Source organism: Phacochoerus africanus, chromosome 15, assembly GCF_016906955.1.
Source record: "Phacochoerus africanus isolate WHEZ1 chromosome 15, ROS_Pafr_v1, whole genome shotgun sequence".
Classification (NCBI taxonomy): domain Eukaryota; kingdom Metazoa; phylum Chordata; class Mammalia; order Artiodactyla; family Suidae; genus Phacochoerus; species Phacochoerus africanus.
In genome coordinates this window covers 40,230,382-40,249,302 of record NC_062558.1, presented here as the reverse complement: position 1 = coordinate 40,249,302, position 18,921 = coordinate 40,230,382, and the positions used below count along the sequence as shown (strand labels likewise).

Below are 18,921 nucleotides of genomic sequence, written 5' to 3'. Positions count from 1 at the left end.
GAAACCTGTCTGGGAAAGGGTGGGAGGTGAGCTCTGGGGAAGCTGGAATGTGGGGTGCCAGGCAGAGGCAGGGAAGGTTAGAGCTCTGGAAATTCCACAGATAAGACAGAGGAGGGCCCCACCTTGTTGCCCAAGATTTTACTTCAACCCCAGTCTATGGGGGAGTGGAATCTAACCTGCAGGACCACTCTTCTTTCTCAAGTCCTGAGCACAAGAAAATGCCCAAGACAGCCTCTGGAGCTATTGCATTCTCATATCCCATGGCTCTCCTCTGTCCACCCCTCTGCTGGAAAAGTGGGCTCTAGAGGACATGGTGCCCCTGGTTAGCCGTAGAGCCAGGAGGATACAGAAAAGATAGCAGTGCCTGCATCACCCTATGTCCCAAGAAGGAACAGGACACGGTCATAAGTAAATAACTGCTTCTACTCAAAACATCTTTTGCTTGTGCAAGGGAATTTGTGAATAGAAGCCATTTCTCTCCTTTTATTAAATAGGCTGATACACTGAGTACCTAGCTAGTCTCACGAGAGAGACCTTTGGAAGTTCTGTCTAGTCTCTTCTGTTTCATTGAGAAAACAGAGGCAAAGAGCAAAGAGATGCCAAGTCTTCTCTGGCCTCAAGATCTGCAGGGTGAAAAGCTGCCCAGGACTTCCTAAGGCCTGTGATGCTTCAGCCAAGAACCCTGCCCTGCCTAGGGGCTATGGGAAGCCTGTCCATGTCCCCCCAGTTGCTAGTGGCCTTGGAGTCCTGCAGGTCCCCCAGCTCCTTCCATTTATCAGTTCCCTGCTAGACTGATCTCTTAACAAGCTTCTCATGAATATTCTCTGATCATGGTTAAGATGTTCCCTGTGCTCTCTAGTCTAGCATGGTAACAATCCACTGAGGGGAATCAACTTCAGACCTTTTCTGGGGGAGTTGTGGAAATGAATATCTACTTGTCCCAAGTCCTATGAAATCTACTCTCCCTCTGCTTTCTGGCTGTTCTCACTCTCTGCACTAGAGCTGTGTTCATAGAGCACAGATCTTCCCTGGCTACCCACTGATCAGATAGGATGCTGTTGTGGGGAAATGAAGTATGTGGCCTTTGTCCAGAGGGATCAGGTATCTGACTAAACAAAGAAACAGTCTCTTAAAGTGTGCACCTGGGTAAGGGACTGAAAGGGGCAGGCCCTTTGTGAATGGGTCTACTATTCCCCTGCACTGAAGCAATGTTACCCACATGAAGGGAATTCTTACTCTAGTTGGTTTTCATTTAAATTTGAAAACCTTTGCATTTTCCTTCCCATGGATCATCTTTGTTTCCCAAGTTCCACTCGGCGAAGTCAGAGGTAATACGGATCTGATACACAACCCCACCCCTTAAAAAAAGTAGAAGTTCAGAGTTACATGAAGTTAACTTGATTGAAACAATAGCTTCCTTTTAAAAGTTACAGTGTTAATGGATGAAGCAAGCAATTGGCATTAGACAGCCAACTCCCTCACTTCACCATACACACCCTGAAACTTGTGACCAAATCTGGCCATAAACATTCCTGGGAACGACCCTGTGTAACAAGGGTCTAGAAAGAGTGAGTTGGGGGGTAGGGGAGGAAGAGAGGCGACTTGGAGGAAGGAGCAAGACGTTGGCAGAGGCAGCTGAAGAGCATATCATGCATACAAATGGGTCACAGACAGGCATGCCAAACCCACATGCACAAACTACTTACTTCAAGAACCTGCTGCTCAATACCAGGAGGAATTCCAAGGGAAGGGAGGAAGGAAGGGAGTGAAAGGCAGGAGGAAAAAGAAGATATTGACAGACTTTAGAAAAACATGTTCATGTCATTTATGAAGCAGGGGAGTGTTCACGTGGCCCTAAACTGTTCTTCAAAGAGTAATTCAGCCAAAGCGCTGCTGGTCAGACACTTGAGAGGTCTTGGGAGCAGATTAGGTGGGAACCTCCCTAGGAGAGAGCTTCTGTTTGGGTTGGTGATATGGCCTTTCCCTTCTCCTCACCCTCAACAACTGGATTCTCACAGTATTGCCCCCTAAGTGCTACTTTTCTCCCTTGTGGAAAAAAGAGCCTGGCCTGGCCTCTCATATGCTTTCAATAAAACATTACTTCCTTCCAACACCACACATACTGCCTTCTATGTATTAACTCATCAAATCCTCATAATAATCCTATGAAATAGAAACTTCTATTACTTTCAGTTTATAGGTGAGAACATTAGGCCCTATTAAAATGGACTGAAGTTGACCCAGATGGAATAGAGAAAGGAAAGATTCCATTTCCCAAATTCTATTTAGAGTTAGCAAGGATGTTTCTGGCGGGATCAACATATTCAGTAAAAAAAGTAGGTCATTCATAATTTCAAGACACTCAGCAAAAACTCTGAGCAACCTTATTTTTCTAGACAAAAGGCTACCCAAGGATCAAGTGTTCCCATTCAGTTTCTCCCAGATATGTCTCCCCAGAGACTTTAGATAGAGCAGGTTCTTGTTCAGAGGGCTCCTTATTTAGAAGGTCTGGCAGCACCTCCAATGAGAAAAGCACTTCCATCTGAGCACTGCTGCACAGGGAGGCTCACCTCGGCCTGAAGGCTTTCGAGCCGGATGATGTGCTGGTTGGTTGATGAGTTTTTCTCCCGAAAGTCTTCTCTGAGGGCATGGACTTGCATGGAGAGTTTTCGCTCAACTTCTGATGCCTACAAGCAGAAGAGACCTTAGAGCTGATTCAGAGGTTAGGCAAAGGAAGCCTGTTCAGATTTCTGCCTCTCCACTTCTCAAGCATCTCTTTGCAGCTCTACACTTTGAGAAGTATAGGATGAGAAGCTGGTTTCCTACCCCTGATCGCTTTGTTCTCTCACATCCAAACAAGACTCACCCCTACCCCTACCTCCACCATAAAGGACTCTGTACGTGTCTAAGATCACTTTGCAGATCAGAGGAAAGAGGCGTAGAAAACATTAAGTTCTCAAATGTTTTATCATCATTATGACTCTGCACACAGCAGAAGCTCAGCAAACATCTACTAAATTGAAAGACCGTTTCAGTATTTTACATGAAAGAATGAGACCAATATGCTTGCTATTTTAGAAATTCCTTTATTTCTCCCACCCAGACAAATCATCTCTGTATTTCTTACTTCCACTCAACATGGGCACTATTTAATATAGACCGTAGGGAGTCCCGGTCACAGCTCAGCAGAAATGAATCTGACTAGTATCCATGAGGAGGCAGGTTCAATCCCTCAATGGGTTAAGGATCCGGCATTGCTGTGGCTGTGGTGTAGGCCAGTAGCTACAGCTCCGATTTAACCCCTAGCCTGAGAACCTCCATATGCTGTGGGTGAAGCCCTAAAAAGACAAAAAAACAAAAACAAAAACAAAAACCCTGTCATGTCTCTTAAGATTTTTGCTGTTCATTCCTCAAGGACTTTTTTTTTCCCTCCAACTTTCAGTTCTCTGAGGAGTGCTAGCTGAGGTGCTCATTTCCCACTCAATCCATTTATTCTCTAACGCTGAAACATAGCACACACCAAGTTCCATTCCATGTGCCAGCACCTTCTCTTGAATACTTGGGAAGAGTATTTGAAAGAATGCCCCTCTAGAAAGATAAGAAGTCAGTCATCCTCCTGAAGGCCCGGCCCAGCCCCCACTAAGGAGACCCACAGGACAGGTTCAGTAACCACCTCAGTACCTCTCTGAGGCCAATCGGGGTCAGTAAGCTTTATGGGTTCTCAAGAGAGATCATGGTGGGCAGAAATAGTTAGGAAAGGCTTTCAGAGGAGGTGGGATGGTAATAATGTTGAAATGGTAGGCTAGCTGTTCAATGAAGCTCTCACAGTAATGGTTACATGTTCAAATAGTTCCTTTTATCTTCAAGTGCTATATAATCAATTGTCCATCTTTTTTTGGTCCCACAGATTCAACAACAGAGCCCATCCCCTACTCCCAACAATAGAGCCTCAAGGATCAATCTCTGGTGTTAATTTTCAAACAATTAGAAAATACACACAAAAGAAAACCAAACCATTTCTTTTTTTTTTTTTTGTCTTTTTGCTATTTCTTTGGGCTGCTCCCGCAGCATATGGAGGTTCCCAGGCTAGGGGTCGAATCGGAGCTGTAGCCACTGGCCTACGCCAGAGCCACAGCAATGCGGGATCCGAGCCGCATCTGCAACCTACACCACAGCTCACGGCAATGCCGGATCGTTAACCCACTGAGCAAGGGCAGGGACTGAACCTACCACCTCATGGTTCCTAGTCGGATTCGTTAACCACTGCGCCACGACGGGAACTCCCAAACCATTTCTTTTTCTTCCTTATTCTAAATTTAATTTTAGACACTACCAGCTTGTTTTAGATTTCTTTCTTTCTTTTTTACTTTTTAAGGCTGCATCTGCGGCATATGGAAGTTCCCAGGCTAGGGGTTGAATCAAGCTGCAGCTGCCAGCCTACACCACAACCACAGCAATGCTGGATCCTTAACCCACTGAACAAGGCCAGGGATTGAACTGGCATCCTAATGGATACTAGCTGGATTCTTAACCCACTGAGCCACAATGGGATCTCCCTTAGATTTCTTAATCACTTAGAAACACAATATTAGTCATACTTGCCTAAAAATAACATTAGTATTATTTACTGAATACTATGTGCCAAGAACTGTGCTAAATGCTTTCAATGCATTATCTCAATTGTCACAACCAAAATATTACCCTCAACTGAGTACCCAGGCAACAAGATCAGGGAAGCACGGCAACTTGCACCACATCTCAATAAACGACAGCATGAGAATACTAAATTTTGGACTGTTTCACCCTGAAATTAGGACTGCACTACTGTCTTTTTATACAGTATCTTGAAATAGTTTTTCCTATTTCTATCACTCACTATTGAAACCAATTTTATGAGTCCAATTTAGCAAGGCTTTTTTTCTTTCTTTTAAAAAAATACTAAGCAATTTTATTAAGACTTGAAATTTCTTTGGGCCCATAAGGAAAATTTCCTCTTATAAATGCTGCAGTTTGACTGCCTATACTGAATTCAGTTGACTATCAGGGTTTCAGATATGTTTAGATTTGCAAAGCACTGGGTAATTCAGGAAGCTGATTTAATTCCATGCATCACCTCCTTGACATGAAATCATGAGACAATCAAGCCACAGAGATGTGCTGAGGGCTACACATCTAGCCCAGGTGTTATGAGAAATGTTCCTGTAGGACTAGGCTCCTCTCAAAGCCATCTTGCTAGAAATAAAACTTGTTTCTTCCCTCTGGGAAGAATGACACCAGAGGCTGAGCCCCTAACCACTGTTATAATGTCTCCTTTAAATGGCTTACTCCTCAGACATGTCCAAGAGCTTTTAACCCACACCTTCCATTTGAATCTCGAACAGCCCTAAGAAGCAGGAATTGCTGGAGTTCCCATCGTGGCGCAGTGGTTAACGAATCTGACTAGGAACCATGAGGTTGCAGGTTTGATCCCTGGCCAGTGGGTTAAGGATCCGGCATTGCCGTGAACTGTGGTGTAGGTCACAGACACAGCTTGGATCCCGCGTTGCTGTGGCTCTGGTGTAGGCCGGTGGCTACAGCTCCGATTAGACCCCTAGCCTGGGAACCTCCATATGCCGTGGGAGCAGCCCTAGAAAAAGGCAAAAAGACAGAAAAAAAAAAAAAAGGCAGCAGGAATTGCTGGCCTCATATTGGTCAAGAAGGTCAAGAAGGTGGAGACTGAGGGGGAGGGACACTGCCCTGATCTTTGGCCTCCTGGTTATGCACTTTCCCACCATGATACAGCCACCTTCAACTAGGTGGTCAATCATTTGTCTGTGATGGTATGGAGGGGACAGATCAGTCCGACATATATGTACCATCTGCAAGGAGCTATTACACCTTTCAAAGTATGCCATTTCCTTCTTTTTCAGAGATGGAAACTAGCTTAGATATTTAGACCTAACAAAATGAATATTAGCTATTTCTGCACATAAATTAAATAATAATCTCTGTAGTTTGTATATAACTCTAATGTTCTAAATGCTTTCAGGAAGGCTAGAAAGCCAGTTTAGTTCCATAATGAATTTCAGAGCTTCTTTGACATGCTTTAAGGAGGAGAGTAAGCCCAGGAAACAGTGGTCTTTCTGAAAGGACCTGCTCGGCTGAGGGATCAGGAAGCTGATCTCATTTCAAGCATTACCATCTTGACATGAATCATGAGACAACCAAGCCACAGATATGCACTAAGGGATGGTATGAAGGAAAAAAAGTTAAAGGACACGCGGTCAGATTAGAGGTCCTGTTCTAGCATAGACACAGGTACAAGTTATCTGCATCATTTAACCTGAGTGTCACTTTCCCAAATTATACATATACTCCCCCTTTACACACAAAAGGGCAGGTCTAAAGCTATGTCCATTTCCCTATTTCTAATTCAGGAAAATCCCACTTTGTGGGATTCAGTCAAATCACTGAAGTTTACAGAAATAAATAAAGGAAAGAAATACCGCACTGCTACATGTTTAGGGCAACTAGGATCAACTGGTTTTTCTTTTTCTTTTTTTTTTTTAAACTAAGGTGCAGAACACCATGTGTATGTTGTAAGGCACTGTGTGATAGGCACAGTCCACTTATAGAGTCTGCACTGAGAACAGTCTATGAGGAGACTCAGCCAACATCATGAAGGTCATGGGTCAAGCTAAAAACATAGGGAATACAGAAATATTTGGTAGCCATACCTTTCTGTTCTGTTCTCCTGGTAGCCTTTCAAAGATAAGCTATTTCATAGTCAGCAAATATCCAGAAGTCACACCTTTCTTGGAGATAAAACTGTTTTCTACTTCTAGGTTTAGGGCAGCAGTCATGGCCCTGGACCCTTTTTTGGTCCTGGTGGTGAGGGTGAGATCAGGAAAAACTCATTCTGCAAGCAGAAAATGGAAAGCATGGCACTGACAGTTTACTTCTTAAAATGACGAGTTCTGGCTTCTGTGCCTGATTAAGCAAGTGGCCAATAGCAGCTGTGTCAAGACTGTGACAAAGAATGACATCTATATGGCCATCATTAATAAGCCCATAAATAAAAAATGTGGAGAAAAGGGAATCCTCACATAATGGTGGTGGGAAGGTAAATTGGTACAACCACTATGGAAAACAATATGGAGGTTCCTCAGAAAACTAACTATACAACTACCATATGATCCAGCAATCCCACTCCTGGGCACATATCCAGATAAAACTACATAGAATTCAAAAAGATACATGCACCCCTATGTTCATTGCATCATTATTCACAATAGCCAAGACATAGAAGCAACCTAAATGTCTATCAACAGATGAATGGATTAAGAAGAGGTGGTACCTATATAAAATGGGATATTACTCAGCCATAAAAATAACAAAATAGGGAGTTTCCGTGGTGGCGCAGTGGTTAACGAATCTGACTAGGAACCATGAGGTGGCAGGTTCGGTCCCTGCCCTTGCTCAGTGGGTTAACGATCCGGCGTTGCCGTGAGCTGTGGTGTAGGTTGCAGATGTGGCTCGGATCCCGAGTTGCTGTGGCTCTGGCGTAGGCCAGTGGCTACAGCTCCGATTCGACCCCTAGCCTGGGAACCTCCATATGCCGCGGGATCGGCCCAAGAAATAGCAAAAAGACAAAACAAAACAAAACAAAACAAAAAACCAACAACAAAAAAACGAAATAATGCCATTTGCAGCAACATGGATGTAACTAGAGATTATCATACTAAGTGAAGTCAGAAAGAAAAAGACAAATACCATACCACTTGTATGTGGAACCTAAAATACAGCACAAGTGAGCCTATCTACAAAACAGAAACATAACTCAGGGACATAGAGAACAGACTTGCTGCCAAGGGGGAGGGGGGAGGGAGTGGGATGGATTGGGAGTTTGAGGTTAGTAGATGCAAATGATTACACTTAGAATGGATAAGCAATGAGGTCCTGCTGCACAACACAGGGAACTATATCTAATCTCTTGGGATAGACCAGGATGGAAGATAATCTGAAAAAAGAAATGTATATATACGTGTGACTGGGTCACTCTGCTGTACTGTAGAAGTTGGCACAACATTGTAAATCAACTATATTTTAACAAAAAATTTAAAAAGGAATGACATCTGTAATCACAGATGAAAATAAAAAGATGGTATGGTTTTAGCTCAGGTATTTGTTCTTTTTTTTTTGGTCTTTTTTTTTTGTCTTTTGCCTTTTTTGTTGTTGTTGTTGCTATTTCTTGGGCTGCTCCTGCGGCATATGGAGGTTCCCAGGCTAGTGGTTGAATCGGAGCTGTAGCCACCGGCCCACGCCAGAGCCACAGCAACGCGGGATCCGAGCTGCGTCTGCAACCTACACCACAGTTCACGGCAACGTCGGATCGTTAACCCACTGAGCAAGGGCAGGGACCGAACCCGCAACCTCATGGTTCCTAGTCGGATTCGTTAACCACTGCGCCACGACGGGAACTCCTTTTTTTGGTCTTTTTAGCTATTTCTTGGGCTGCTCCCACGGCATATGGAGGTTCCCAGGCTAGGGGTCTAATTGGAGCTGTAGCCACTGGCCTACACCACAGCCACAGCAACACAGGATCCAAGCCACATCTTCGATCTATACCACAGCTCACGGCAACGCCGGATCTTTAACCCACTGTGCAAGGCCAGGGATCAAACCCAGAACTCCTATATATAGTATTTTAACATCTTTCCATGTCAATGTGTAGACCTACCCTACTTTTTTTTTTAAACAACTATCTCATTTATTTATATGACTACACCATAATTTATTTAACTAGTCCCTATTCATAAGCATTTATAGACTGTTTCAATTCTTTGCTATTATAAATATTCCTTTCAAAAATCATCCTTGCTTATTCATCTTTATGCTTATGGGAGAATACCCTGTAAGTGAATAAATTCCTAAAAGTGGAATTGCTAGGTAAAAGGATATGCATATTTATTTTGATTGGTACTGCCAAACTATCCTTCAAAAATGTTGGATTAGGAGTTCCTGTCGTGGCTCAGTGGTTAACAAATCTGACTAGGAGCCATGAGGTTGCGGGTTAGATCCCTGGCCTTGCTCAGTGGGATAAGGATCCGGTGTGCAGTGAGCTGTGGCGTAGGTCGCAGACTCGGCTTGGATCCCGAGTTGCTGTGGCTGTGGTGTAGGCTGGTGGCTACAGCTCTGATTCGACCCCTAGCCTGGGAACCTCCATATGCCGCAGGAGCGGCCCAAGAAATTGCAAAAAGACAAAACAAAAAACAACAAAACAAAAATGTTGGATTAATTTACTGTATCCCTACTGACGGAGTACAAATATGCCTGCTTCCTGATTCCTTGTCACCACTGGATATTATGATATGTTTTGCTCTTTAGGTACTTATTTCTAATGTTCTCAAAAAATTTTACTTTCAGTGCATACAGATTAAATAAAGAAAACATGACATTTGAGAAATAATTCCAGTTCTATTAAAGAATGCAGAAAAGTTTAATACATACAGTTCTTGAACTATCCGAATCATTTTATAATTTGAGTCCTTGGGTTGTTATTTACTATTTAATTCTCAACTTGGCAAAACAAACTGACAGCATGTTCCTTCTTTCTGAAATACCTGATTTGGTCAGAGTACCATCTAAGACAATTACTTCCTCTCTGGAGCCTTAAGTGTTCCATGATTACTTTTCCTATTGATATGATTAATAACATAAGAGTATTTCACCAAATGAAACATTTTCTTTTTTCTTTTTAGGGCTGCACCTATGGCCATATGGAAGTTCCCTGGGCTAGGGGTCAAAGTGGAGCTGCAGTTGCTGGCCCTCAATACAGCTACAGCAATGCCAGATCTGAGCCACATCTGTGACCTATGCCACAGCTTGTGGCAAAGGCCGGATCCTTAACTCACTGAGTCACATGGGAACTCTTAAATTTGTCTAAATGTACAAAGCAGAACTGTTAGCTATATACTTTCTTGTTAAATGCAGACAAGGAAATTGCATTAGTTACACATGAGCATCCATTTAACTTATTTGTCAAAAGGAAAAAAATGAGTCAATTAAGAGAAATTACAGATGGAGAGATCTATTTTTTTTTTTTTTTTGCTATTTCTTTGGGCCGCTCCCGCGGCATATGGAGGTTCCCAGGCTAGGGGTGGAATCGGAGCTGTAGCTGCCGGCCTACGCCAGAGCCACAGCAACGCAGGATCCGAGCCGCGTCTGCAACCTACACCACAGCTCACAGCAACGCCGGATCGTTAACCCACTGAGCAAGGGCAGGGACCGAACCCGCAACCTCATGGTTCCTAGTCGGATTCGTTAACCACTGCGCCACGACGGGAACTCCTTTTTTAAATTGAAATCGGTTAATCTACAATATTGTGTTACCTTTAGGTATATAGCAAAGTGATTCAGTTTTATATAATATATATTACATATTATATATATGTATTATACACACACACACATATACATATACATATATTTTTTTTTTCTTTTTGCCTTTTCTAGGGCCGCTTCTCGTGGCATATGGAGGTTCCCAGGCTAGGAGTCTAATCAGAGCTGTAACGCCAGCCTACGCCAGAGCCACAACACCAGATCCAAGCTGTGTCTGCAACCTACACCACAGCTCACAGCAACACCGGATCCTTAACCCACTGAGCAAGGCCAGGAATCGAACCCACAGCCTCATGGTTCCTAGTCGGATTCGTTAACCACTGTGCCATGAGGGGGACTCCGAAACACATATAAACTCTTTTCCAGACTTGTTTCCACTATAGGTTATTACCTGTGCTATACAGTAAGTCCTTATTGTTTATTTTATATACAGTAGTGTGGATCTGTTAATCCCATATTCCTAATTTATCCCTTCCCTTCCCCTTTCCCTTTTAGTTACCATGTTTGTTTTCTATGTCTGTCTATGTCTGTTTTATTTATTTATTTATTTTTTGTCTTTTTGCCTTTTGAGGGCCGCTCCCGTGGCATATGGAGGTTCCCAGGCTAGGGGTCCAATCAGAGCTGTAGCCACTGGCCTACGCCAGAGCCACAGCAACACAGGATCCGAGCCGTGTCTGCGACCTACACGACAGCTCACGGCAACGCTAGATCCTTAACCCACTGAGCAAGGCCAGGGATCGAACCGGCAACCTCATGGTTCCCAGTCAGATTCGTTGACCATTGAGCCACGACAAGAACTCCTATGTCTGCTTTATAAACAAGTTCTTTATTTTAGATTCCACATATAAGTAATATCGTACAATACATGGCTTTCTCTGTTTGACTTCACTTAGTATGATAATCTCTATGTTCATCTGTATTGGTGCAAATGGCAATATTCCTTATTTATGGCTGAATAATATTCTGTTGTGTGTTGTATGTATATGCATCCATGCATGAGTGCACATGTGCACGCACACACACCCCCACACACATCTTTTTCATCTGTTGATAGACATTTAAGGTTGCTTTCATGTCTTGGCTATTTTAAGTACTGTTGTGAATACTGGGATATGTGAATCTTTTCAAATTAGAGTTTTCATCTTTTCCAGATACATACCCAGTAATAAGATTGTTTGATTATATGTAACTGCATTTTCAGGTTTTTTTTTTTTTTCCTTTGGCCACACCTTTGGCATGAGGAAGTTCCCAGGTCAGGGATCGAACATGTGCCAGGGCAGCAACCAGAGCCATAGCAGCGATGATGCCAGATTCTTAACCCACTGTGCCACCAGGAACATTATTTTTTGTTTTGTAAGGAACCTTCATACTGTTTTCCATAGCAGCTGCACCAATTTACACTCTGACCAATAGTGCAGGAGGGTTCCCTTTTCTCCACACCCTCTCCAGCATTTGTTATTGGTAGACTTTTTGATGATGGGCATTCTGACTGGTGTGAGGTGATACCTCTTTGCAGTTTTAATTTGCATTTCTTCAATAGTTAGAGATGCTGAGCACCTTCAAGTGTCTGTATGTCTTTGGAGAAATGCCTATTTAGGTTTTCTGCCCATTTTTTTGATTGGGTTGTTTGTTTCTTTGATATAGAGCTGTATGAGCTGTTTCCGTATTCTGAAAAGTTAAGCCCTTGGTGGTGGCATCGTTTGCAAATAGTTTCTCCCAGTCTGTAGGTTGTCTTTTCATTTTGCTTACTGTTTTTGTGTGTGCAAAAGCTTGCGGTTTGATTAGGTCTCATTTGTTTATTTTTTGTTTTTATTTCATGACAACTAAATGTAGTATGGGAGGGCTGGACTGGATCCTAGGCCAAATAAAAGGACATTAGTGGGAAAACTGGCAAAATTCCAGCAGGTATATACATTAGTTAATACTGCCTCAATGTTAATTTATTAGTTTTGATAACTGTATTATGGGTTGTAAGATATTAATATTAGGGGAAGCCAGAAGAAGGGTACTGAGAATCTCTGTATTTTTTTCTAACTTCCCTGTAAGGCTAACATTATTAAGGGGAAAAAAAAGATTAGTAGTGTTCCTAGACAGTTGGCAGAAGAAAATAAGTCATCTCTGAATGATGGCAACTTCATACAAAAATCAAAATATCTCCACAAAGAATTTTCTAATAAAAATAAGCAGATTATGGTACACAAAGACAAATATACTCATGGAAACAGGGACTCTGAGCACGAACCAGCAGAAACAGCAGACACAGATTCATAAAGACCTCACATCCCAGAATTAGCCGATACAGATTTTAGAACAATTGTGTTGATTTTGTTTAGGTAAATAAAAGAGGTGATTAAAAATGTCTCTATGGAACCAACCAGAAAATATAAGATACAACCATCCAGACTCAAAAAGACTAAGACGTAAAAAAACCCCAATCTTGAGTTTGCACAGCACCCTGGACACAGACCTCTAGCAGAGCACATGCAACATTTTATTACAGTTATCCATTTGAATCCTTCTCCCTTACCACATTTTAAGCTTTGAAGGTGGGGGGTGATGGTATCTAATTCTTTTTTTTACTGCCAGTGGATGGTATAATGCTGGGCACATGACAAGTACTCAAAAAATATCTGAACTAAGTATCCTTTATGGCTGACAGACACTGCCCTTGAGCAATTAAAAGAATCAAGTCTACTACTCCAGAAGACAAAGAGGAGGCCACATCAAGAGGTAGGAGGTATGATTACGTGATATAAGCAACCCCATATCTCCTGGCTGGGAAGCCCCACAGACTGGAAACTAACTGGTTCACAGAGGCTCACCTACAGGAGTGAGAGTTCTGAACCCCACATCAAACTCCCATATGTGGGGATCTGGCACTGGGAGAAAGAATCCCTGGAGCATCTGGCATTGAAGGCCAGTGGGGCTTGTGCACAGGAGCTCCATGGGACTGGGGGAAACAGAGAGCCCATTCTTAAAAGGCACACCAGTCTTTCACATGCACTGGGTCCCAGGGCAAAGCAAAGTTTCCATAGGAATCTGAGTCAAACCTGACTGCAGTTCTTGGAGAACGTCCTGGGAAAACAGGGGTGAATGTGGCTTGTTGTGAGGGAAGGACAGTGGAAGCAAAACTCTCAGGAATATTCAGCAGCATGCCTTTCTCTGAAGGTGGCCATTGTGGGAAAACCTGGCCCCACCCATCAGTGCTGAGAAGCCCCAGGCCAAACAACAATCCAGGTAGGATCACAGCCCCACCCCTCAGTAAACAGGCTGCCTAAAGATCCTCCCAAGCACACAGCCACCTCTAATCTCACCCAGAGACAAAGCCCCACCCACCAGAGGCATAGGAATCAGCTCCACCTACCAGTGGGCAGGCACCAGTCCCTCCCATCAGGAAGCCTACAGCAAGCCCCATACCAACTTTAGCCACAAGGGGGGCAGGCACCAGAAGTAAGAGATGCTACAACTCTATTATCTGGAAAAAGCTCACCACACCAAAAACCTATGAAAATGGAAAGACAGAGAACTATAACTCAGGTGAGGGAGAAAGGAAACCCCCCAGAAAATCAGCTAAGTGATCAGGAGATTCTCAGCCTCCAGGAAAAAGACTTTAGACTGTCGATGCTGAAGATGATGCAAGACATTGGAAAGAAACTGAAGGCAAAGATGGATAACTTACAGGAAACACTGAGCAAAGAGATACAAGATATAAAACTTAAGCAAGAAGAGATGCAGAATACAATAGCTGAAATAAAAAATTCATTAGAAGCAGCCAACAGGAGAATATAGGAGGCAGAAGATGGAATAAGCGAGGTGGAGGACAGATTAGTGGAAATCACAGATGCAGAACAGAAAAGAGAAAAAAGATTGAAAACAAATGAAGCGAGTCTCAGAGAACTCTGGGACAACATTAAACGCACCAACATCCGTATTATAGGGGTGCCAGAAGGGGAAGAGAGAGAGAAGAGGACAGAAAAAATATTCCAAGAGATAATAGCTGAAAACTTCCCTAACATGGGAAAGGAACCACTCACTCAAATCCAGGAAGCACAACAAGTACCATATAAAATAAACCCAAGGAGGAATACATCAAGACACGTATTGATCAAACTGACCAAAATTAAAGACAAAGAGACAATATTGAAAGCAGCCAGAGAAAAGAAACAAGTAACATACAAGGGAACCCTGATAAGGTTATTGGCAGATTTTTCAGCAGAAACTCTGCAGACCAGAAGGGAGTGGCATGATATACTTAACGTAATGAAAGGAAAAAACCTCCAACCAAGAATACTCTACCCAGCAAGGCTCTCATTCAGATTTGAAGGAGAAATCAAAACCTTCACAGATAAGCAAAACCTAAGAGAATTCAGCATCACTAAACCAGCTAAAGGAACTTCTCCAGGCAGAAAAGAACAAACAGCAACAGGAAATAAAAATACCACAAAAGATAAGGCTCACCAGTAAAGGTATATATACAGTAAAGATACGAAATCACCCACGCACAATTATGCCACTGAATCAGAAATCATGAGCAGGGTACAAATGCAGGACACTGGAATGCACTTGCAATTAAGAGACCAGCAACTTAAAACAATCTCTTATATATAGAGACTCATATAAAAACTTCAGAGTAACTGCAAACCAAAAATCTGCAATTGATACACACACAAATAAGAAAAATCAACTCAAATACAACACTAAAGATAGTCCTCAAACCACAAGAGGACAGAACAAGAGAAGGGAAGAAACAAGAGCAACAAAAACAAATCCAAAGCAATTAATAAAATGGCAATAATAACATACAAATCAATAATTACCTTAAATGTTAATGGACTAAACGCCCAAATCAAAAGACATAGACTGGCTGAATGGATACAAAAACAAGACCCATATATACGCTGTCTTCAAGAGACCCACTTCACTTCTTCTTCTTCTTCTTTTTTTTCTTTTGGTATTTTTTAGAGCTGCACCCGCGGGTTCCCAGGCTAGGGGTCTAACGGGAGCTGTAGCCACCGACCTACGCCACAGTCACAGCAATGTGAGATCCGAGCTGTGTCTGTGACCTACACCACAGCTCATGGCAATGCTGGATCCTTAACCCACTGAGTGAGGCCAGGGATCGAACCTGCAACCTCAAGGTTCCTAGTCAGATTTGTTAACCACTGAGCCACATCGGGAACTCTGAGACCCACTTCACTTCTAGGGACACATACAAATTGAAAGTGAGAGGATAGAAGAAAATATTCCATGCAAATGGGAATCAAAAGAAAGCTCGAGTAGCAATACTCATATCAGACAAAATAGACTTTAAAATGAAGACTATCATAAGGGACAAGGAAGGTCACTACATAATGATCAAAGGATCAATCCAAGAAGAAGATATAACAATTTAAAATATCTACACACCCAACACAGGTTCACCACAATATATCTGGCAATTGCTAACAACCTTAAAAGGACAAATTGACAATAACATAATAATAGTGGGGGACTTTAACACCCCACTTACAGTAATGGACAGTTTATCCAGACAGAAAACCAATAAGGAAACACAGGCCCTGAATGAAGCATTAGACCAGAGGGACTGAATAGATACTTATAGGACATTACATCCAAAAGCAACAGAATACATATTCTTCTGAAGTGCACATGGAACATTCTCTAAGATTGATCACATCCTGGGCTACAAATCCAACCTCGGTAACTTTAAAAAAATTGAAATCAGGAGTTCCCATCGTGGCGCAGTGGTTAACAAATCCGACTAGGAACCATGAGGTTGCGGGTTCGATCCCTGGCCTTGCTCAGTGGGTTAAGGATCCGGTGTTGCTGTGAGCTGTGGTGTAGGTTGCAGATGCGGCTCGGATCCTGTGTTGCTGTGGCTCTGGCGTAGGCCGGTGGCTATGGCTCTGATTTGACCCCTAGCCTGGGAAACCTCCACATGCCGCAGGGGCGGCCCAAGAAATAGCAAAAAGACAAAAAAAAAAATTGAAATCATATCAAGCATCTTTTCCAACCACAATGCTATACGACTGGAAGTCAACAACAAGAAAAAAACTGCAAAAAACACAAACATGTGGAGACTAAAGAACATGCTACTAAACAACCAATGGATCACTGAAGAAATCAAAGAGGAAATTAAAAAATACCTAGCAGCAAATGACAACAAAGATACGACACTCCAACACCTATGGGATGCAGCAAAAGCCATTCTAAGAGGAAAGTTTATGGCAATACAAGCCCACCTCAGGAAACAAGAAAAAGCTCAAATAAACAAGCTAACTTTACATCTAAAGCAGCTCAAGAGAGAAGGACAGACAAGACCTAAAGTTAGCAGAAGGAAAGAAATCATAAAGTACAGAGCAGAAATCAATGAAATAGAAATGAAGAAAACCATAGAAAAGATCAATGAAACGAAAAGTTGGTTCTTTGAAAAGATCAACAAAATTGATAAACCCTTAGCCAGAAAAAAAGAGAGAGGACCCAATAAAATTAGAAATGAAAAAGGAGAAGCAACAGACATCACAGAAATACAAAGGATCATAAGAGACTACTATATGCAACTATATGCCAATAAAACGGAAAACCTAGAAGAAATGGACAAATTCTTAGAAAAGTACAATCTTCCAAGACTAAACCGAGATGGAATAGAAAAGGTGAATGGACCAATCACCAGTACTGAAATTGAAACTGTGATTAAAAAACTTCCAACAAACAAAAGTCCAGGACCAGATGGCTTCACAGGTGAATTCTATCAAACATTCAGAGAAGAGCTAACCACCTTAGCCTTATGAAACTATTCCAAAAAATCACAGAGGAGGGGACACTCCCAAACTCTATGAGGCCACCATCACCCTGATACCAAAACCAGACAAAGATACCACAAAAAAAGAAAACTACAGGCCAACTTCACTGATGAACATCGATGCAAAAATCCTCAACAAAATACTAGCAAACCATATCCAACAATACATTAAAAGAATTGTACATCATGATCAAGTGGGATTTATCCCAGGGATGCAAGGATTCTTTAATATCTGCAAATCCATCAGTGTGATACACCACATTAACAAATGGAAGAATAAAAACCACATGGTCCTCTCAATAGACTCAGAAAAAGCCTTTGACAAAATCCAACACCCATTTCTGATAAAAACCCTTCAGAAAGTGGGCATAGAGGGAACCTACCTCAACATAATAAAGGCCATGTATGACAAACCCACAGCTAACATCATTCTCAATGGTGAAAAGCCGAAAGAATTCCTGCTGAGATCAGAAACAAGACAAGGATGTCCCCTCTCGCCACTACTATTCAATATAGTTGTGGAAGTCCTATCCACAGCAATCAGAGAAGAAAAAGAAATAAAAGGAATCCAAATGGGAAAGGAAAAAGTAAAACTACCACTATCTGCAGATGACATGATACTATACCTAGAGAATCCTAAAGACTCTACCAGAAAACTGTGAGAGCTCATCAATGAACTTGGCAAAGCCGCAGGATACAAAATTAATACACAGAAATCTATACACTAACAATGAAAGATCAGAAAGAGAAATTAGGGAAGCAATCCCATTTACCATTGCATCCAAAAGAATAAAATACCTAGGAGTAAACCTACCTAAAGAAACAAAAGATCTGTACTCTGAAAACTGTAAGACACTGATGAACAAAATCAAAGATGACACAGATAGATGGAAAGACATACCATGCTCTTGGACTGGAAGAGTCAAAATTATCAAAATGACTATATTACCCAAGGCAATCTACAGATTCAATGCAATTCCTACCAAATTACCAAGGACATTTTTCACACAACTAGAACAAAATATTTTAATGTTTGTTTGGAAGCACAGAAGACCCAGAATAGCCAAAGATATCCTGAGAAAGAAAAATGGAACTGGAGGAATCAGGCTCCCTGACTTCAGACTATACTACAAAGCAACACTCATCAAAACCATATGGTACTGGCACAAAGACAGACATATAGATCAGTGGAACAGGATAGAAAGCCCAGAATTAAATCCACGCACCTACAGCCAACTAATCTATGACAAAGGAGGCAAGAATATGCAATGGAGAAAAGACAGCCTGTTCAATAAGTGGTGCTGGGAAAACTGGACAGCCACATGGAAAAGAATGAAATTAGAACACTCCCTAACACCATAGACAAAAATAAACTCAAAATGGATGAAAGACCTAGATTTATGACCAAATACTATAAAACTCTTACAGGAAAACATAGGTCAAACACTCTTCGACATAAACAACAGCAACATCTTCTCAAATCCACCTCTTAGAGTAATGATAGTAAAAACAAACATAAACAAACAGGACCTAATCAAACTTAAAAGTTGCTGCACACCAAAGGAAACTCTAAACAAAACGAAAAGACAACCCATATAGAATAGGATAAAATCTTTGCAAATGAAGCAACTGACAAGGGATTAATCTCCAAAATTTATAAACACCTTCTGCAGCTCAATACCAAAAAAACAAACAACCTCATCAAAAAATGGGCAGACGATCTAAACAGACAGTATGTC

The 18,921-nt window shown here is 41.9% G+C and overlaps 1 protein-coding gene across 3 annotated transcripts in view; it reads right to left on the bottom strand.

Annotated features, from left to right (window-relative positions):
* Positions 1-18,921, bottom strand: part of BICDL1 (BICD family like cargo adaptor 1) — a 123,010-nt gene that overhangs the window by 21,430 nt on the left and 82,659 nt on the right. For all 3 annotated transcript variants that reach the window (XM_047762740.1, XM_047762739.1, XM_047762741.1), the window contains exon 3: positions 2,571-2,687. In XM_047762740.1, the coding sequence (XP_047618696.1) occupies positions 2,571-2,687 (117 nt within the window). The remainder of the gene's footprint in view (positions 1-2,570; positions 2,688-18,921) is intronic.